Source organism: Natator depressus, chromosome 1, assembly GCF_965152275.1.
Source record: "Natator depressus isolate rNatDep1 chromosome 1, rNatDep2.hap1, whole genome shotgun sequence".
NCBI classification, from domain to species: domain Eukaryota; kingdom Metazoa; phylum Chordata; order Testudines; family Cheloniidae; genus Natator; species Natator depressus.
In genome coordinates, this window is record NC_134234.1 from 270,140,408 (window position 1) to 270,162,626 (window position 22,219).

The 22,219-nt window shown below is 43.3% G+C and overlaps 1 protein-coding gene across 2 annotated transcripts in view; it reads left to right on the forward strand.

The window, feature by feature from the left end:
• KITLG (KIT ligand) overlaps positions 1-22,219 on the forward strand; it is a 105,220-nt gene that overhangs the window by 56,193 nt on the left and 26,808 nt on the right. For both annotated transcript variants that reach the window (XM_074941924.1, XM_074941923.1), the window contains exons 4-7: positions 2,557-2,727; positions 5,284-5,446; positions 7,538-7,621; positions 16,895-17,004. In XM_074941924.1, the coding sequence (XP_074798025.1) occupies positions 2,557-2,727; positions 5,284-5,446; positions 7,538-7,621; positions 16,895-17,004 (528 nt within the window). The remainder of the gene's footprint in view (positions 1-2,556; positions 2,728-5,283; positions 5,447-7,537; positions 7,622-16,894; positions 17,005-22,219) is intronic.

Below are 22,219 nucleotides of genomic sequence, written 5' to 3' on the forward strand. Positions count from 1 at the left end.
TCTTAGCTAAATGCAGAAAGATAAAAGCTTCTACTGCTACTTCCTGGGAGCATAAGAGCAGTCAGGTAAAAAGTACCCAGAGATGTAAATCTCTTTGTCGGGGGCAGAAATAACTAGTACAGATGGAGCAGTGGTAAATTTCTCAGTTCCATTAACTATTTCTCTCTGTCAACTATTATCACATCTGTGCTTTTGAACACACTTCAGCCAGCTTATTCTCATCCCTATCTTTGATCTTTCCCTACTGAGAAAGCAAGGAAAGTGCACAGCTTGACTCTGATGAGAAGGAAATTTAGAGCTGAATATCATCAGTCTGCTGACAGCATTATAAGTCAGAGCCCTTCATGACTCTCCTAGAGATCTAACTTACTGAGCAGAAAGGGCAACAAATTAGAATCACGCTGGAAGCACAGAATTTGGTATTCTACATTACAAGATATTGCTTGTAGTGCTGCTCTAGTGGTAGCAGAGTCAGTGCAGGTGATGAGCTGTCTGGGCCATTAGGGCTGTGTGGAAGGGCACAGTATCAGACCTGTCCCTACTACAGAATAAAGGTCAACAAGGCTTCTACTCTTTGCTCTTTCTAATGCCCTCCGGTTAGTGCTCCTATACAAAAGGAGCGGAGAGGCAGGGCCAGGCACTGTCAATTGCACAATGCCCAAAATGTCACTGTTCGTTACACACTTCCCATTCCCAGACCTGAAGGAAGAGCTCTGTGTAAGCTCAAAACTCCTCTCACCAACAGAAGCTCGTCCAATAAAAGATATTTCCTCACCCACCTTGTCTAATACCCTGGGGCCAACACAACAACATTACATACTGCTTGTTACATCCTCGCATGGGGACTCATATCAGGAGGTAATACTGTAATGCTAAATACTGTAATACTGCTTTATGGTTTCTTTTACACAAAAATGACAAAGTTAGTGAAGACTGTAAGGTAAAGCTAAACTGTAAATGTGAACCTGTTCACTAAACATGAAGATTGCTCAATAGTTTATTTAGTCTTAGAAGGTATGCATGTCTCTCCCCCATAAAAATGCAGAAAGGTGAACTTTGTCCATAAATGGTAATGAATAGGAGGTAAACTAGACTAGAAAAGCATTCAGCTCCAAGTGATGCTGACTGAACACAACATGAAATTTTGGCACATATAAGGAATACCAAATTTAATACTTAGTATTGTGATCAATCTCACAAGGTGAAGAAAACCCAGGCATGTCAGTATTTGGATGGAAGAACTGCAAGAAGTGTTAGAGACAGGCACTGTGCTACTGAAGGCATATCTTCCATATGAGATGCAAAACAAAATCTTGACCACTTGTCACTAAAGATGCCATGGCAACTTTCTCAAGAGCTGGGATAATAGCTTAGTGTACTAGACAAATTCCAGTGTTTTACTTACGGTACTGATATCTACATTATTCTTCACTTTTTAAAAATCTTTCCTACAATGTGTAATAGAGCATTGTGTGGTGAAGGCACAGCTTGTTGTGAAGAGATTTCTATATATAAAGTTGTCAGTATATAAATCTGGCCCCTTCTTATTGAACAGATCTACTGCCTGTGTATATTTAGGCATAATGACTTAGGTTTTCTCTCCTTTTTTACTCATGTTAGTCCTGCTGAGCCAACATAGCTAAGTAAAAGTGTGCTGTATTTTATTACTTCCTGTACATCAACAGAATGATTTACTAGGTTCCAATGCAGAAGCAATGAGCTAAATCTGTGCAAACCCACTGACTTGTGGTTGCACAGGTATCACTTGGGGCATGATTTGAAGACCATGTCACTGCACAGGTGTAATTGAGGTCATAACTTGGCCTCTTAATTCTTTTTATTGGTAAGGATACATGAGAAGGAAAAACCTCAGGTTGACTTTCATACCCAGGGTGAATTTGTAGGGCTGGCATTTAGTAAAAAAAGACTGGAGGGGAAAGCAGTTTCTTGTAAACTATGCAGAGTTGCTCAGAAATTAAGAAAACAATCATGGAATCCCATAATGCCAAGTTTAGAAACTTATTTTTCAGAACAGAACCTTAACTCAAAGATCCTCCTGGATTTAAGGTGCTATATAAGTGTAGGGTAGCAACAGTAGTGAAATGAAGATGAGGAGTATTTTGAAGATTGTCTGGAAAACAATTGTCCAAGAAATAGTCATTAAAAAAACAAAAGTTGGTATGATACGAAAGAGTCGGAATAAATGGCCAGTTTCGGCATGGAAAGAGGTAATACTGGAGTAGCCCGCAGATCAGATGCTCAAACTGAAGTTTGACATTTATTCCCAAACTGGAAGAAGGGGTAACATTATGCCGACAACTTTGCAGAGAACATAATTAAGTCAGCCAAGATCAAGGAGGATTGTAAGATGCACCAAAAGGACTCAAGAGAACAGCAGGCAACATAATGTTAGTTGAATTTCAATTTAGACAAGTGCAAGATGATGCAAATTGGAAGGAACAATTTAATCTACTTTTACACTCTGTGTTACTTATGCAAAAATTGGTTAAGTGTGGTGTTTAATCTGCCTCTCTTCTTTTTTATCTTCCCTGACAGCCTAATCACTGTTGGTTACATTTGATGGTGCCTGAGTTTTCAAAGAGTCTGCATAATCTTCTGCAAAAATTTTCAGATATGTCTGATGTTTTAAGCAACTATTCAATCATCAATAATCTCACCAGGATAATCAATGATATTATGTCATGTCTAGATTCTGAGAAAAATAAGGTAATCTTCTCAAAGAGAGCATTTTCCCCTTTATACTGCACAATTATATCTGAATTTTTGTAGCAGAGTACATGACGTACAAAAAAAGAAAACAACCCTACAACCAAGGCTACTTTAGGTTCTATATTCTTTGTTTCAATTCCTGTTCAATGCAACTACTACTTCCCCTTTAAAGATGTACTGAGTACAATGGAGAGATGTTAGCTATTGGCTACATCAAGTGAGAGAAAAGGTATAAGATAAGGCTAGGATTTTGTCACGGAGATCACAAAGTCATGGAATCTGTGACTTCCAGAGACCTCTGTGACATCAGCCCTGGGGCAGCAGAGCTGGAGCTGTCAGCCAGGACCTGCAGCTCCCAGCCGCCAGCGCAGTGGGATGCTCTGAGAGGAGTTCCAGGCCACTGCGGGTCATAGGGTCCCCTCCAGGCTCCAAGCTGGGGCCCCTGCAGCGGCTCTGCCGCCGCTGCCATGGGCAGCGTGGGGACCTTAGAGCCCCAGCAGCGTTGTGTGTTGGATCCTACCCTATCCTTCTCCCTTCCCATTTTGTTATGGATATTTTTAGTAAAATCACGTACAGATCACAGGCTTCTGTGAATTTTTGTTTATTGTCCATGACCTGTCTGTGCCTTTTTTGCTAAAAATATCCCTGACAAAATCTTAGCTTTAGGTATAATCACTTAAAAAGCCTCAGAGGGATTAAAACGTATAGGATGACCAAATAGACAGATATATTCAATATGTTGTCAGTGCATAGTCCAAACATTTAACTCTCATTCTCAAGGTAAATCAAACTGGTCTATATCAAACAAGCATGAATCATTTTGCATCTAACTTACACTGGAATCCTGAGCATAATTACTAATTTCAATCTAAAAAATCTGAAAAAGACTGTGATAAACTAGTAAGATTATATTAATCAGTCAATTTCAGAAACCTTCATATTGAATTAATGGACCTTTAACCAAGGACAATTATACATGATAGTGGACCTCCCTGATTCCAGTAGTTGCTGGAAGTGCTCCAGGAATCTCACTCCAGGAGTCTGATTCTAGCCTTATTAGGAATGAGAGTAATAAAAGACTTATTTTTGTTAATAACTTTTATGTGTAAGCCCTGATATATCTAATTGCATTCTGAGTAACATTGCCCAGCTTTGAGTACTCTGTGTATGAGTAAATGGTTTTGTTAATAATTACTTAATTAAAAGTACTAAGTGTGAGATCCAGGCCCTATTGAAGTCAAGGATTTCACCCTATAGTTACCTTCCATCAGTAGATCTTAAACCACTTACAAAGGTGGGCAAGTGCAATTATTTCCATTTTACAGAGAGAAACAGATGCACAGAGAAGTGAATTGACTTGCCCAGTATCATACAGCAAGTCTATGGCAAACCTCAGAGTAGAACCTGATCTCCTGACCTGCAGTCAGGTGCATTATTTAGTTGCTGTGATGATGATTGCATGTTAGGGTTTTAGTTACCTTTCCATTACAATCCTAATTTTGTCCTTTAGCACACACCCAAATGTATCTATCTCAGCAAATTCAATCTATGAATTTGCCATGGTCTGCTGGTACAAGATACTTTTTTTTTTAAATTAAATGTGATTTTACTTAAAATCTTTGTCTTAAAAGAAAGACTTTTAGCTAAATGGAAATGAGGATAGTAATCTCTGTAATTTGAAGGAACTACTAGGTAATTTTGTTTCCTGGAAGAAGAATGAACGTAGATCTATCCTTGTAACAAGAAAAAGAAAACAAACTGAAGAACTACCCACTAGGAAGTTTTCTTGGTGCATGACTTAAAGATGCTCTTGTCCCTGCCACACTTATTAGGACCAAAAACTAGCCCCTGGCCAAACTTGAATTGCTGGAATAAGTAACAGCTGTCATTAAAGATAAGGGTAGGTTTAAAAAAATAGCATTAACATGGATCTCAGAGTCTTTAGTTAGTTTGGCACAACATATTATCCATCAGGCTTCACAATTATGGAGTCCCTTTCTTATTTTTAGATGCACTCCAGAGAGGCAGGCTGACACCAATAGTGGAACTTGGACCACAGTTACTTGTTTCAATATCCAAAACACTTATGCTGGTAACGCTGAATGTATTGTGTTCCTGTTTCACATTATAATGGTCAAGCAAAGCCTTATAAAATTCCACACACCCAGGAACAAACAACTTTTTTTAAAATTAAGAATTAAAATCTCATGGGTGGTTGTTTTTTTCCCCCATCATTAGGGTAAGATGGGTGAGGAGATTTCAAGCCTAGGCTGTACATTTTTGTGACAATTTTTCGAGAGTGGATTAACAGTGCTAACTTTGCAAAGTGAAATAAATTAATTCAAAATCTTGGGATCAGAGCTTTTGGTATTTTTAAGGTTGAGATCTCCTGAAGTAAAGCAGAACTCTGCATCTTAAATGTTAACTTAATTTCTGTGTCACCTGTTGGTATTCCTTGGTAAAGTACCCATTGTCTATCTCTTAGGCCAGATTTACCAAAATGAGTATTTGTCTGGACTTTTAAAAAATAGAATTCTGTATTTTTTCCCCTAGAATTTTAGAAAAGAAAATCTTCATCTTTATGAAGAAGGCAGGTTCATTCCTGAAGAATTCTTTAGGTACTTTAACAGCACCATTGAAGTCTACAAGGATTTTGCAGAAACATCGGATCATAGTGACTGTGTTCTGCCGTCAACAACAGAAACACCAGAGAACAGTAAGATCATAAAATTGTTCCCATTTTTGTTGAGCCAGATCCTCAACTGGTGTAAATTGGTGTATCTCCTTTGAAGTCAATAAAGTTATGTCAGTTCAGAGCGTCTGAGGATCTGATCAATTAGCTTCATGTTTTTTACTATCTGTGGCAGCGACTAATAATGCCAAGGCTGAAGTGCCACTGCTAATACTATAGAACTAAGCCTGATAGCAAAACTGACATCATTACATACCATCGTTTATTAACACAGCCTACGGTTATTTCAGTGTATGTGCTCAGATTGTTTTCACATCAACAAAAATATCCTGGGTTGTTCTTTTACAATGTTCTTAGTGCTGCATTTTATTTTGCACTTGACTTTTTCTTAACTGTGACAGTTTGATCTTTTTGAAAATGTCTTTGTGGATACTGGGCCAATTCAGAGGCGATATGTAAGGTGGTATAGGTTAAGCATTGGTAAGCAGGTCTAAAGGAATTTAAGGTGGCATAGTTTATAGGCTGAGTGTCTGGAACGAAGTGTAAATAGCACCAGTTGAAAATCATCTCTGAATTTGGCCCATTCCCACTAAAGGGTATCATGGATTTATGATATAGAGTCTTTAACAAGCTCAGGTTAGATTACTGTGGTTTCATATGCTTGTGCCCATTGCAGTCCTTAATGAATGGATGTTTTGAATTTCTTAAATTTTGTTGCCACAGTGATGATTCTTAATTAATTGTTTTAATTAGGGCAACATATCCAGTTGCACAGTTACACCAATAAGAACTGGAAGTACTTTAGGCCTGGATACACACAGAGGCTGAAGTGTTGCAACACCTAACATTTTTAGACACCTAGAAAATCACAGGAACAACAATGCAATCTACAAAGCCCGAGTTTGCTACTAGGCTCCCTATACAATGAATGGGGAGAGACAGGCGCCTAAGAATAGGACCCTCAAAAGTCAGTAGGAAGGAGCTGTATACAATAACCAATGGGAGATGCTAACAAGCGGGGTGTGTCCTAAACCCTGCCCCTTTCATGGACTTAGGCACATATCTCTGCTAGTGATCCATAACTGGGAACCCCTCACCTGGAGTAGGTGGCTTTGGCGCCTAGGTTGTTTCTTGTGAGAATGAATTAGGCACCTGCCTCACTCCATGCAAAGTAGCCCGAGGTGTTGGTGCCCACACTGTAACTTTTAGTCATTAGAGTATTCATCTGGGATGTGAGAGACATGCAGGTTCAATTCCACCCTCAGGCAGAGGCGGAGAAAGGATTTGAACAGGGCTCTTCCATGATTCTCAGTGATTACAGCACTTTCCTGAGAGGTGGAAGATATGGAAGTGGGTAGGGTTCCCATTGCCCCTGACCCCTGCTGCCTCCCCCAGCCCACTACCCAGCCCCTCACTGCACCCTTGACCCACTGCCTTGCCCCTTCCCCCCATTGCCTCAAGCTCCCTTCCATGGCCTTGCACCCCAGGGCTGCCCCACTCCTTGCCTCTTGACCACAATGCTCTGGGCAGTCTTCCTCCATAAAGCCAGCCTTGGATAGGACATTGCTGTTCAAAACCTCTCTCTCCCCCTGTATGTGAGGAGGTGAAATGGAACCTCGGTTTCCCACATCCCAAGTGAGTGCTCTAACCAGTGGACTAAATATTATAAGGTCACTACCGCCGCCTCCTCGTCCAGACAGATTTTGAATGGGACCCAATCCAGTAGTTGGCCGCTGAGCATACCTACTAGATCAGGCTCCTCGGGGGAGATAGCCATCCAGGTGCTTAATCAAGGCAGCAGTGTGCAAGCCCAGAAGCAGAAACTTAGTTACCTAGGGAACTCTTACTTCAAAAACTTAGGTGCCAAGTGTGTTTAGGTGCTACAGGGTAAGGCAGCAGCCAGGCAAGGGTTTAGTGAATCACAGTGACACCTAAAATGGGATTTAAGCACCTAAATCTGGGGTTTAGGTGCCTTAATACCTTTGTGGATCCAGCCCCTATAGCCATAATCTAATATCGTATGTTAACCGATCAGAGTAGCCCTCTTGCCAAGTGCCTTACGTAAGGGGAACTGTATTTTAAGTTGCATAATACTGACACTCATTTTCTATTTAGATCCAAGAGTCAGTGTAACAAAACCATTTTTGTTACCTCCTGTTGCTGCCAGCTCCCTTAGGAATGATAGCAGTGACAATAACAGTAAGTACAAATTATATATATATATAATGGACTGATATGATATATGTATATGAACTGATATATGTATATTTCCATTTAACACTTTTTTTTTATGAGCACTTAGAGGAAAGCAGCCTTAATCATGCAAAGCAATTGGATCATTATAATGTCTGATGGTACATCGTATTATCTGTAATTACACCAAAATGAAATGACCTGATTCAGTCAGACTCCAGGGATGCCATACAATTACAACTATGGGGTGACTTTCAAAAATGACAGAATGCAAATCTCTGCACTCTGATTTTTTAGTGCCTTTAAGACTCACAAACCATGTGACCTCAACCAACATGCCTTCCCCAACATTTAATTTTAATGGACAGAAAATAAAACCGTTCCAAACTACTACTGAAGTTTTCTTAAATTGGCATCATGACACTAACACTGTTGCTTTACTATGTCAATTTTGATAATACTGAACTAGTGATTTGGATACAGCATATTCTAATAGGCCACGTTCAGATGGACTCATTTTCCCCGTCTTCCCAATCTTTGTACAACTCCCAGTTTAATGGGTGTATTTTTAAGGGGTGAAGTTACACATATTTAAATGTAGATGTTCTGTAGTTTAACTTAGTTAAAATTACTGCAGACTTAGAGGGTGTTTTTTAGTCTTTACAGCAACTTAAAATAAATTTTAGACCTGAGCTGAGGAGATTAACACAAAACCAACGAACTCTTAGTATGTTATTTAAATCAAGCGTTTGATTTCTTACCTCCGGAGAGTGAGGGGTCTGTCAGAGCCTGATGGAGACTGAGGTGTTGCTCTAATATTTGTAGCAGAAGTTAGAGCAGTACCTGGGTGGACATCCAGAGCCCTGATTTCAGTGTCCTGCCTGTAGGAGAGAAAGAGGTTTCCCATCTTCTGCCCTAATAAATTATCTGTGGAAGGCATTGGGAACATCACTGAATCTGCCGACTGCTGCATTGGAATGAAAAGAAAAGTCATCAGGTATTTGCAGGAACTGCAGTGAGACTGGAAATGGGAAGGAGTTTACACTGGGGAACAAAAGTAACTCTCCATTAGTAACTACTACTTTCTTGCCAGCATCCCAGGTTGTAACAGTATTATTTCCCTAGCTCTTTCTGCACCAACAGCTGTGCCATGCTGTATGTCTCTTTTCAGCTCTTTCCATATACTTCCCATGTACCTGGGGTGACTAAATATGTGGTATACTGGGATGAATGGTGCTGCTCCTGCTGAGGAAGGCACAGGGAGAGAGAAGCCTGTGGCAGCCTGCCTTGCTGATGGGCAAGAAAGCAACTCCTGGCCACGAGACAGGAGAAGTTACTAAGAAAAGGCACTTCCCCCCGGCTCACTAGGGGCCCTTATGCAACCTGACTCTTGGCTGCCTACATTTCTGCTCCCTGCTTGGCTTGTGGCTCTGCACACCAGCCCCTAGTTTCCAGAAAGAAAAGGAGTACTTGTGGCACCTTAGAGACTAACAAATTTATTTGAGCATAAGCTTTCGTGAGCTACAGCTCACTTCATCGGATGCAACCGATGAAGTGAGCTGTAGCTCACGAAAGCTTATGCTCAAATAAATTTGTTAGTCTCTAAGGTGCCACAAGTACTCCTTTTCTTTTTGTGAATACAGACGAACACGGCTGCTACTCTGAAACCTAGTTTCCAGAAGATTCTCACCCTCACCCACCATTGCCACTTTCAGATATTAGGCTCTCCCTGCCCTGTTGCTGTCTCTTTAGGAGGTGTGTTTGGGGGAGATTTAGGGTAGGTCTGCACTTCAAGTGTAATTCCCAGCTCGAGGAGACACGTCTGCACTAGTTCTCATTGAGCTAACTGACTAAAAATAGAAGTGTAGCTGCTGCAGCACAAGTGATGGAAGGAACTCGCTGCCCTGAGTACAGTTCCATCCCAGACACCAGAGACACAATCAGATGGCTAGCTCCTCCTGCCACTCATGTCTATGCTCTATTTTTAGCTGCTAGCGCATTCTGTGATAGCGTAGAATCATAGAATATCAGGGTTGGAAGGGACCTCAGGAGGTCATCTAGTCCAACCCCCTGCTCAAAGCAGGACCAATCCCCATTTTTTCCCCCAGATCCCTAAATGGCCCCCCTTAAGGATTGAACTCACAACCCTGGATTTAGCATGCAAATGCTCAAACCACTGAGCTATTCCTCCGCCAGGTATGCATGTCTCCTCAGCCTGGGAATCAAAACCCTAGCTCCAACTGTAGACAAACCCATTGTGTAGAGCCTTCATTCCCTAGATCTGCAGTTAAGTAGGATTGGGACAAAATCCTATCCCTGACTTCCAGCAGCCAGACCACCTCTCTTTGGAAGAGAGACGAATGTCACTCCAGGACAGGAGCTGAGCTCTGCTCAAGTGGGGACACGAGGTTAGCCCAAAGCCAATCAGCTGGGACAGGGGTAGGGCTAGAGAGAGCACACACATAGTTGGGGCCTGAACAGGTTCAGTTTTTTGCTGTGGCTGCTGGGGGGAGTAGGCCCAAATGCATCCTGTGCCCAGGGCTATGGGATCAGCCCAGAAGCAGGCCGGGGCACAGCTGGAGGAGCAGCCTACACCCAAAACAGGAGCCTGGACCAGCACAGTGACCATGGGATTGATGCCAGGCAATGCAGCCAAGATCAGGACTCCTCACACCATACCTAAGTACCAGTGACTACCACAAGGGGCAGAAAATACACTATTTGTGACTGAGACTCTGGAGCTGCAGGTAGTTTAGACTCAGATTAAATCTGTGTTTTACTGTTTACTGTGTTTACTGTTTTCAAACCAGCACCTTCAAACCGAAGTTTCAAACAGGAAGTGAAGATCAAGGGTAGAAAGAAATGTAAAATAGGCATTTAGCTATCAGTCTGACATACCATTCATTGCCCACAAGTTAAAATTGAGAATCATTTTGTGGGCATAATCAGGTATTTAGATTCATGAATGATATTACTTGAGCCTTTCGATATTTGGGCCCAGAAAACTGGACCCATAATTAATTTCCCCCACAAAACTCAATATGAGAGGCATCTCTGAAAATGAATTTAGCAATCCATTTGGGGAGGTTACTAAAACTAAAGTTTTACACCTTTTAAAGGACTGATCAAAATATTCACACCCACAACTTAATCTAAAGGTTCCTTGTATTCAAACTTTGTACAGTGAAACACCCATAAGGAGAGGTTGTCAAAAAACAGCAAACCGTTTCCATTAAAATTATTTAGTTGGGGAAAAAAATGGCCAAAATTTTGATCTCCATCTGTGGTAATTTTTTAAATTAAACATTGAAAGTAATTATTTTTGGATTCATGTTTATAGAACCTCTGTTTACAATTATATCCTCCCAGATGAATGTCTGACAAATGATGAATACTGCATTGTTAATGAATCTGTTCACAGGAAAAGATGACTTTGTAACTGCTTTGAATTCCAAAGAGCGTATAGTGAAAATCTGAAATGTATTATAAAAGCCCGTTGAAAAAGGATGATTGTAATATAGAATTCTGCATATATTATAAGGAAATGATATTAAACTTTTTACAGTTTGAATGGATGTTTATTTCAACAGTCATGCCTGAGGATCTCTGGACATTTTAATAAAATGAAATAAAATTGCAAAAATAGAGCAGCATGTCCTGAGTAGTTCCCATAACAAGAAAACAGGGAAAAACAGCTTGTCAGTCTGTTTAATCTCACCTCCTTTCCCCTTTTCTGACAAAATCCTACCCAAACCAACTGAATAGTAAACTGGAAGCCACTGGAAGGACTGATTCCATTCTCATTTTGTCTTGATGGCAGTAGTGCAGTACCAATCATATGATATTGAATACGGAGCTGTCACATGTTCCAAACCAATTTTTTCCCCTCACTAACATGATTTCTCTACTGAAAACAACTGACAGCTTCTTCTGTCTGGTGTTTCACCTTTCCGTTTTTATACAGTAACTCCTCACTTAACGTTGTAGTTATGTTCCTGAAAAATGCAACTTTAAGTGAAACGATGTTAAACAAATCCAATTTTCCCATAAGATTTAATGTAAATACGGGGAGTTAGGTTCCAAGGAACTTTTGGGGGGGCAGACAAAAGGCACTATGTACTGTCCGGTGGTTGGGAAGTGCCCATGGCTTACCCCACACAGGCACAGCCAGCTACAGGCAAGGACGCTAGGAAGCACCTTCGCAGGAGCAGTGGCAGCTTACCCGGAGAAGAACAGGCGCCAACTTTGCCAGGGGATGCTCCAGGCCCACCTCTTCCTGTACCCACTCCACTCCAGGCCCACCTCTTCCCACTCCCACTCCACCTCCTCTCCGGAGCATACTGCATCCATGCTCCTTCTCCCTCCGCCCCCAGAAAGTCCTAAGCGCCGCCAAACAAACAAACTGTTTGGCGGTGCTTAGGACTTTCTGGGAGGGTGGGGGAGGAGTGGAGATGCAGTGCTTCCTCGCTCCTCCCCCTCCCTCCCAGAAAGTCCTAAGTGCTACTGAACAGCTGTTTGGTGGTGGGGGAAGCACTGGGAGGGAGGGGGAGGAGGCGGAGAAGAGGAACTTGTGCAATGCTCCCTTGTAAAGTCTTGCCTGCTCTTCCACAAAATCTGACATGCAGTGGACAGAGCAGGCAGCCAAACGATGTTATAAGGGAGCATTACACAACTTTGAACGAGCATGTTCACTAATTGAGCAGTGATGTAACTTTGAAACAACGTTAAGCAGGAGGATGTTAAGTGAGGAGTTACTGTACCCTATCCTATTTTTAAATTCTAAGTAATGATTTTGGTCGCATTCTTGCGGTTTGTTCTGCATAGGTGGACTGCTGTGCTATGCAGAGTCCCAGTGAAGTCCAATAAGGGTCTTCAACACAGAAAAAGTTGCAGGGTTGGTGCCTTGAGTCCTAATGATGCCTGTTCTTTCAACAGATTAAACCAAGATGAATAGTCAAAGTTAGTCTCGTTATCCAGGTTGGGTAGCCTCTTGTTCCCCTGTTTAAAATTCAAAAAGTCTGACTTTTACTTATTTTTCACTTCTAGCTCAGTAGTGCTGTTTGTACTTTCATGGAAAGTTCAGTGCTGCATTCTGCCATTTTGCCTGCTGTTTCTTTGCAAGGGTTTGACTCATTTCTTCAGTACTGTGCAGCTCAAAGAATACCCAGGCATGCCCTGTGTGTATCCGTAACAATCCCTAAGTTTTTCCAGGTAGAATTTGGATCTTTTTAATTAAGAAAATATTATTTAACAAATATCTTCAAAAGGCATTAACCTGCTTTGTTTCCAGTTCATGAAACTCATATTGCATTCCATTTCTTTGACCCCTTCTTTTTAATTACAAAAGATTTACCGAACAGGTGGGAAATATTGAAGTTGAAGTGATAAAATAGTGTGATAATTACTTTGGAGATGAGTAGATATCTAGCGCAAATCCCTTTGAGACAGATATGGCAACAAAACGTAATGTCTGGCTTGAATTGTAATTTCTTGCTGAACCTACATACATGGTGTAAGATGTATTTACCAGTTCAGATAGCTTTGTCAACAGAGATTGTAAGCTACCAGAGGCCAATAACTACAGTGCCTGGATCTTGTGTGATCAGTGATGCATCTCTGACTTTTTTTTTTAAGTTCAGTGGAACAAACAGCTTATTTCATGGAAATTAGCCAAGTATTTTGAAAAACCAATTATTGTTCATGATGCTACAGAGGCCCCCTGCAGAGGTTGCAAGCTGTCAGGTTCCAGAAATAGCTTGTAACTCTTCCTGAGTGTCCACGAAATTTACAACATATACTATTTTCAGTTTGCTGACCATTGCACTCTGCCATAGAGCAGCTCCCAGATGTACTCACTAATAAAAGGTAAACCTGGCTCCTCAGAGGAGGAGCCTGCTCCCAGATTCTCTTTAATGAGTGAGGAAAAGCTCCCTTCCTCTCCAGTTTGGCGAGAATGATCAGCTGACTGCCCCTAGAAACACTAAAAACAGGGAGAAAGGCAGATCATTAGACATTTCCACACCACAAAATATCAGTAGACTGTGGGAGTCTGAGCCTGTTAGGAATTTTTAAATGGAGGGTGGGTGTTGCCCAAAACCTGCTGAAACTCAAGTGTTGTTTGGGTGACTCTTACCATATTTTGGGTTTGAAATTTCTATTGTAAGGAAGTAAAATGAGGCAGAACATTTTTTCAAAGTGAAGTTGGACAAGATTTGAGCTTTGTCAGCTTCCCACACAAATGCTTTTGCTTTCCTCCATAGCATCCCCTATCAACTGAACACTCTTCCTGAGTACATCTGTAAGGCCACTAACTTCTTTGGCATAGATTCCCTCTTAAAAACCTATCTGTGCTGTGATTCCAACAGAAAACGAACCAACTGAGAAGCTTGAGGAGCCCTATGGGAACAGTGTAAATATAATCTATTTCGAATATAAACATCTGAACCTAATTGCATATATTGTACCAATTCCCCACGTCTTCTCTCCAGGAGGGGCAGGGATCATGTAGTAGGGTTTTACATTTTGTTTTTGGAAGTACCTACCCCTCTGCAGACATTACCAGAAATAAATAGGACATGATCAAATCTGCCATGACTAGTTTCGGTCTCTCAAGCCACCACCTTCTATAAACGCAAAATGATCTTAAACAAATTTACAAAAAAGAGTTAAAATTTTTCATGACCTGACATGTATTTAGAAGACGGTGTCCCATATGCCCTGCCTCCCCAGGTACAAACCTAATTGAGTATTCCTTTCAAGTTTGTGTCAATGCTAAATGAAGGCAAAACTGAATGTTGAGGCCTTCTTATCAGAAATGAGACTTTCCAATCAGTAGTGTCTAATTTTAAGTCAAGCTAGTTTATGGTCCAAAGACTTGTTGAAATATGTACATTAACAAATGTGACAATGTAGCAATTAACTAGATATGTGTATCTAGCTGAATACTTTGAATAACTTTTGTTAAAAGTGTTTTACGTAAAAGTCTACACACTTGCCCTTGCGTGCTGAGACTGGCATTGTAGAGTAGGTGGAGAATTTGTAGTAGGTTATATATGGTAACTAAGGTAACATGTTATCAAATAACTTCTCTGCTCTCTGAGATCTGCAACAACATACATACCTTCCTTTGGAAGATTATTCATTTTTCCTGGAGTATACAGAGTGTGACAGACCCAGACCAGTGGGGTACAGGAGTTTGGTAGAAGGCAAATATACTGGCCACTAGATGAATAGTGTTCTGTTCCCTGAGTGACCAGAGCAGGGGCTGCACTAGAGCAATCAAGAACCTGCTAGAACCAATGAAGACAGGCAAGCAAATTAAGACACCTGGAGCCAATTAAGAACATACTAGAATCAATTATGGCAGGCAGACTAATCAGGACACCTGGTTAAAAAGGATCTCCCATCAGTTAGGGGAGGGGGTGCAAGGAGTGAGAAGGCATGCTGTTGGAGGACTGAGGAGTATAGGCATGATCAGGCTTCAGGAGGAAGATCTTGCAGTGAGGATAAAGAAGGTGTTGGGAGGAGGCTATGGGGAAGTTGAGCTGTCATGTAGCTGTTACAAGAGACACTGTAGACAGTTGCAATCCACAGGGCCCTAGGCTGGAACCTGGAGTAGAGGGCAGGCCTGGGTTCCCCATCCCCCCTCAACTCCATATTTGAGACAAGAGGAGGTGACCTGAACTGTGGGTCCCACCAAAGGGGAAGGTCCCTGGCCTATCCCCTGACCCACTAGGTGGGTCAGCAGAGACTGTGGGAATTGTTCTCCTCCCTTTCCTCATGCTGGCCAGTGATGAGGTTAGCTGAGTGAATGGCAGGTTTGGCCACTAGCAAAAGTGACCAAACTGAGGGCTGCTGTGAATCTCTGAGGCGAGCAAATCCGCCAGTAAGCGCAGGACCCACCAAGGCAGTGGAGGAACTTTGTCAAAAGAGTAAGGTTTTTACAAATGGGAATGCCCATAGCTTTGGGTAGTTATATACTCTAGTTGTATAACTGTAAAGTGTCCAAGAAGGAAATATGGCTAATGAACAAAATACGGATTTCTTTCCCTGGGCAGAAGCAAGTCTGCATTCTTCCTGAGTAAACCACAAGAATGATGTTGGAATTACTTCTAAAAATAAGATCTGTGTATAATCAGCAATATGAATTATTTTCATGTGTATTCAAGAGGTCTAGTTCTGGTTCCAAACCGCCTCAGGTCTAGTACTAGATATGAGGTTAAGTTATTAGTTGAGTCATGGCCCTAAATCTCTGAAATGCACATCAGCAAACCCATCCCAAATCCAGATTCTTACATAAACTCTGAATTGTGGGAGGGCTTGATAAAAGATGTGCACAGGGAGTAAGTAGAGACTTACTGGAAGACTAAGCTAGCAGAAACTGCAAATTCTTTGGCGGGAAAACCGCCACAGACCGCAGATTAACCAGTTGGTTCTGTGTTCAGTGTTCCCACTCTGTTCCACATAACTGTGTCTGCTGCATCTACCTGTCTTTCTTTCTCCAGAGAATATCTCCTCTTTCAGTAATGTAATAATCGGGTATCTGTTCTGCTTGATTAAAATTTCCCTTTAGTATTTACACACCTGCAGGGTTCTAGTAGAGTTCAGTCTTGATCAGAATCATGATTAAACACAGGACTTATATTTTATAAACTGCATATTATTGTTATCTAACCACAGCATTTCTTTTCCAATACTCAGTCTAAGGTTTTCAGTGTATCCTGATAATGCACCATTTGAGCTGCAGATCCTGATACTAAGTAAAGCTAGGTTAAAGCTGTTTAAATCAAGTGTCCTGTAGCTCAATTTGCAGTTTAGAAGGTGGAATCCTAGGCTGCCCCCACAGGATTTTTCATATCCTGCCTTAACTAACTAACCAAGGGTCCAAATTCTGGCCTCAGCCTACACATAACTCCTGCTGAGATCAGTGGAAATTGCTTGTGTGCATGAAGGATAGGACTTGTGCAATAGCAACAAAAAAGTTCCTCAAAAAGAAAAGGAGTACTTGTAGCACCTTAGAGACTAACAAATTTATTTGAGCATAAGCGTTCGTGAGCTACAGCTCACTTCAAATTTCCTGTAAGTTTTTGGCATGAATATCACCGCCAACAAAAAAACCAACCAACCAAAAAAAACTTTGAAGGAAGTATTTATCTCAGTTACTTGGGATGCTGAGAGCTGTCATTTTATGTGCATAAATTAGCTATTGTTAACAATGCTGCTCTGAAGATAAGTTTTTTCCATAAAATCTGTCTTCACTTACCCTGCTTTTAATTACAGAAGAGGCACTCGACTTCATTAGCAGCCCCAGCCTGAAAGGGATAAGCATAGCATTGCCGTCATTGTTTTCTCTTCTTATCGGCTTTACTTTGGGAGCCATCTGCTGGAAGGTGAGAAATTTCAAACTTACCTGGGTAGGCAGAGAGCGGTTACATTTTATCCCTAAGCAAACAAGTATCCTGATTTTAAAAACTAGGGGCATATCATTTGAACTTCACTGAATTATGTAACTCTCAAACATATATAATCAGTGAATCTCTGTTTTTAATTCCTAACTCACTCCTGCCCTTCCTTCCTAATAATTAATAATAATAATAATTAATTAATAATACTAATAAAAAAAATGCCTGTTGGTGTGCTAACACAATAACTCTAGGCCTGAAATTTAGGAACTAGAATTCCCACAACTTTCCAGTTGTCCCAATTTATGTCTTGATGTGGCAGTGCTTTTCCATTTATTGAGGTCTTGTCTGCACTAGAAAGGGTTTACTCTTCTTCAACACTTAGCTGAATAGTCAGCAGTAGCAATTGTTAGCCCTTTTTGGTCTGTTCCTGTGCGGCCACAAGGGCTTGATGGCCCAAGAGTCCAACATCAGAACAGACTTGATGAACCCATGTAACAAGGGGGCTTCCTCTGGGCTGTCTCCACCCCTCATTGGTGGAATTTTATCCCAGATATTACAAGCCACGCTGAGAACTTCATTTGTTGTAACATCTTATGGCATTCTTGCGATATGTTTGAAAAGCATAAGACACTGTCTGTGGACAATGGTTCCAGTAGTCTGTAGACAATGAAGTCATTCCACTTTATTCCCAATATACGACATTGGCATTTTTTTGTGGAAAGCCTCCAGCTTTGCCCAGTCTGAGTAGCATACTGTCCATGTTTCACAGCCGTACAACAGTACGGAGAGGATACAGCTCCAATAGATCCTGAATTTGGTGGTCATCCTGAGATGATCTTGATTCCATATTTGTAGTAAACGACACATGGCAAGTGCTGCAATACCAATCCAATGGAGAACCTCTGTGTGAGAGTTGGAGGAACTAGTGAGTATAGAACCCAAATAGCAAAAGCTGGAGACAGCTTCGACAGTTTCATTATTCAAAGAGATTGGTGGACCTGGTCCTAGATTTTGCAGCTTTGTCTTTGACCATGAAACATGGAAGGCAACCTTAGCGAACTTTTTTCCATTTTCTGGAGTGCCTCGTAAAACCTGTTGGGGCTCTGTTCTAGAAGAACAACGTCATCAGCATAGTCAGAGTCTGAGAGCAAGAGATCACCAAGCTTATTGCCTGTTGACCTGATGGAATGTTGCATTATGAAATCCATTGCCTGACAAAAGAGTGCAGGGTCAAGACGCAGCCCTGCCTGACACCAGATACTGATTTAAAAGGTGCCAACATCCAATTCCCCAGATGTACATTGGCAGTGGTTCCATTATGCAGCTCTCTGATCAAGTCCAGCAGAGTGGTAGGAACACGTACACCTTTTAAGGCCTTCCATAGTCTGACTTGGTCAGCTGAATCAAATGCAGCCTTAAGATCAATACGCGTGATGTGCGTGGGCTTCTTGAAGTCGTGGTGTAGCTCCGACAACAAGCAGAGGGCCAAAATGGTGTCTATTGTGGACCCGTTCCTCGTAAAGCCTGACTGTTGGGGGCAATGCTTCTGATGTAGCAGGGGCTCCAAATGCACCAGCAGAACATACACACGTTCCCTGGCATGGACAACAAGATGATCAGCCTGTAGCTCTTACATTCACTGCACGGTCCCTTGCCCTTACAAAAGTGAGATCACAATACTGTCCTTCCAGGTAGCTGGCAAGGTTCCACATCTCCACACCAGAGAAAAGATGGCCAGAAGTGATTCTGCTACAGGGTCAATAGCACATTTTAGCATCTCTGGGGGGATGCCATCAGCGCTGGCTGCGTGTCCGTTTTTCAGTTTACAGATGGCATTCTTCACTTCATCCAACATTGGTGCAAGTGTCTCAGTCCGAAACCACAGTGGTTGCCAGATTGCCTAGCTCTAAACAAGCAGCAGCTGGAGGGTGGTTCAGGGTGCTGTGAAAATGTTCCATACAGCGTGAGAGGATGTCATCATCCGATTTACATGGGTGGCTTTGGCTGTCCCTCAGGATGCCGTTTGTAGCGATTACCTCTTGACCACTGAGGTTGCGGATTGCACAGAATGCCAGCTTTAAGTTGAATTGGGCTTAGTCAGGGGAGACATCATCCGCCACTTGGTTATAATATGCCTCACGATTGCAGTGTGACAGGGTGTTAAACTTTCGCTTCAGCTGATTACAAGTGTGCTTATTGCCATGCTGGCGGGCTGTGGCCTTCAATTTGATTGTCTGGAAGGCCTGCTCTGATAGCCAGAGTCAGCGTGCTGAGTGCCTATAGCTAGATATCCCACTTTTAAAGGGACAGTCCCGTATTTAAGCCCTCCTGCAGGTGTCCTGACTTTTTAGAAAACAGGCAAATTGTCCCATATTTTCTGTCCCCCACCCATCAGTACTGGTGGGTTCTGCTGCTGGCTGGTTCCATGCTCGCTAGCTGCTCGCCCACCAGCGGTGAGTGGAGCGGTCCACTGGCCGACATTGGGGGGGTGAATGTGCAAGGCTGGGAGCGGGGCAAAGCCGCAATGTGCGGGGCTGCAATGTGCGGGCTCCCCCTGCTGGTCCGTCAGCGCAGCCCCCAGGACACCACCCCACATGCTGTTTCCGGCCAGTACTGGCTCTGTGCTGTAAACTGTGGTGGCTGGTGAGTGTGGGCAGGTGCCAGGCAGTGGCTGGTTACATGTCGTCTCTGCTGCCCACTATTGACTCTTTACGTGCTTCCCCTCTTGCTGTCCTCTCACTGCTTTGCCCCTTCAACCACCAGCTCTGCTGCTGCTCCAACCCCCCCCACCCCCCCCAGGCAGGGTGTGTCTCACTCCCAGCACTGTGCAGAGAACCAGCCCATGGTGGGAGCACTCAGCTCACCAACAGCCTGACTGGCAGGCTCCTTCCTTCCCCCATTGCCTCTGGTTGGGCAGGCACTCTGAGAAAGCCCAAGACCCTTCAGCCTGGGGCGCTGACCAGGAGGACGAAAGCCCTGCATGTGTCAAAGCCCCACACAGCGCTGGTATGGAGAAGCCTCTCCACCTCTCAGCTAAGCTCTGGAGGGGCGGGGGGAAGCAATTTCCAGACTGTTCGTGCCCCAAATCTGCAGGCTCCACAGCAGCCCCCCGAGGCAGGATTTTAGCACCCTCTTCACCTCCCCCCCCCCCCCCGCCTAGGTCTTACCCCCAGGAAGCGTGGGGCTGCTCTGTCCCCTAGGCACCCTCCCCTGATGAGCCACCTCTCTGGCCGTATTCGCTGAAGCCCCTGCAGTCAGGGGACAGTCAGGTTCCCTGGGCACTGGAGCGCTGTGCATCCTTGGGGCTTAACCTTTTCCTGCCTGCACTGTAGCCCGTGGGACAGGAGGCAGCTGGGTTATGTCAGTGGCCAGCAGCAACCTGGAGGTGTTAGCTGCCTTTCGACATTCTGTGGGCAGGAAGAGACAAGCTGCTTCCAGCCACATGGGGGAGGGAGGGGAGGAGAAAAGAAGAGATGAGCTCTGCAAAGACACGGACCAGGTCATCCCTCCCCCAGCACAGTGCTGAAAGGCTGCTGCTGGCCACATTCTGGTGTGAACCCAGGCAGAAATCTGGGGTGGGGGAGCATGTGACCCTGTGTGCCCCCCACCCCCATGCCGCCTCAGGAAGATGCGGCTACAGGTACCAGGAGAGGCTGGTCCATTCCGGGGGGCCCAGCCAGGCATGGAGGGTGGGGAGCACCAGGAAGGGAGGCTCAGGTCAGTCACTCCCCCTGTGTGTGAAAGAGAGATGTGTGTGTGTGGGGGGGGGGTGTCACCTCTTCCTGTGTGAACCCTAAAGCCTTAGAGATAAGAAGGTAAATTAAAAGAATCCAGCTATGCAGCATTTCTTTTTAATGGGCACAAGCAACTTGATGTTAATTTGAACATTTGTACTGCATAGTTCTGATTGATTGCCGTTGAACTCAGTGGGCGAGTAATTTTACGAGGTGTCCCATATTCAGCATAGGGAAATACGGTCATCCTACCTATAGCTAATTGTCGGCTTAGCAGATTGGTGGAGGATGGAGGTGAGCAGAGACCAGGCAACCTTGATATTGTCTGGCAGGTCAGCTAAAGAAGAGAATCTATTGCTGATGTCGCTGCAAAACCTGTTGGCTAAACCGGCACATGGAGAAGTGCATCAATGTCAAATTTCTTCATCATCACAGAGGGCTTACCTGCTTGTCGGAGAGTCAGTGCCATGCGGGCAACCACTAGGTGGTGGTCTGTGTTCATAGCATATTCTGCACCACCAAATACTCTACAGGAGGTGAAGAGACACCTGTCACACGTGGGATGATGTCATCCAACTACTTCTGAGAGATGCCATAGTGAGAGATCCATGACATCTGGTATATGCATCACCACTTGAACCATGACCCAAGAATGGAAAGGTTCTGAGAGGCGCAGAATGTGAGCAAGCGGCAAGAGTTATCATTGGGTGTACGTGAACCGTAATGACCAATAACCCATTCAAGCCCAATTCACAGGGAGCCAATAACTGCATTTAGGTTTCCCAGGATCATGAGATTATTATGTGGAGGGACGGTGTGTACTAGAGATTCCAACTGATTGTAGAAATGACCTTTGACTGAATCAACAGATTCCTCTGTCGGTGCACAGACTACTATGACAGCGAGGTGACCATGCCGATGTTTAAGATGTGCAATAAGTAATCGAGATGACACAGGCATCCAGGTTATCAAGGAGGACATGGTCTCGCCTCGCAGTAGTAGTGCTACCTCATGTAAGTGGTTGGGGCCGCCGGAATACAGAAATAAAGAATCTTCCACCTCATGGTTTCCATGATCTATCAGCCTTGCTTCCATTAGGCCTGTGATTGATATGCCAAGATGATTGACTTCACCTGAGACAGTGACCTGATGACCACACCTGTAAAGAGTTGCAACATTCCAGATTGCAATTTTGATGAATTACTGCAGATCCCCGCTACAACTGAATACACTGTCATGGTATATTGCAGATATGCCTGCCGACATTGGAGGATGCATGCCCACTGGGGGGCTTTGGCACAAGCCCATCATATTTGCACCAAAGGAGGATGGCACCGGCAAGGCCATCTACAGCTGGGAGTAGAGCAGGGGCTGTAACTGGTGCTGAGTGCCAGGTTATTCAAGTTGGTCAAAAAGTTATATCAGCAAACCCACCTAGCAGATGCACAAAATTATTTTACTGGTAT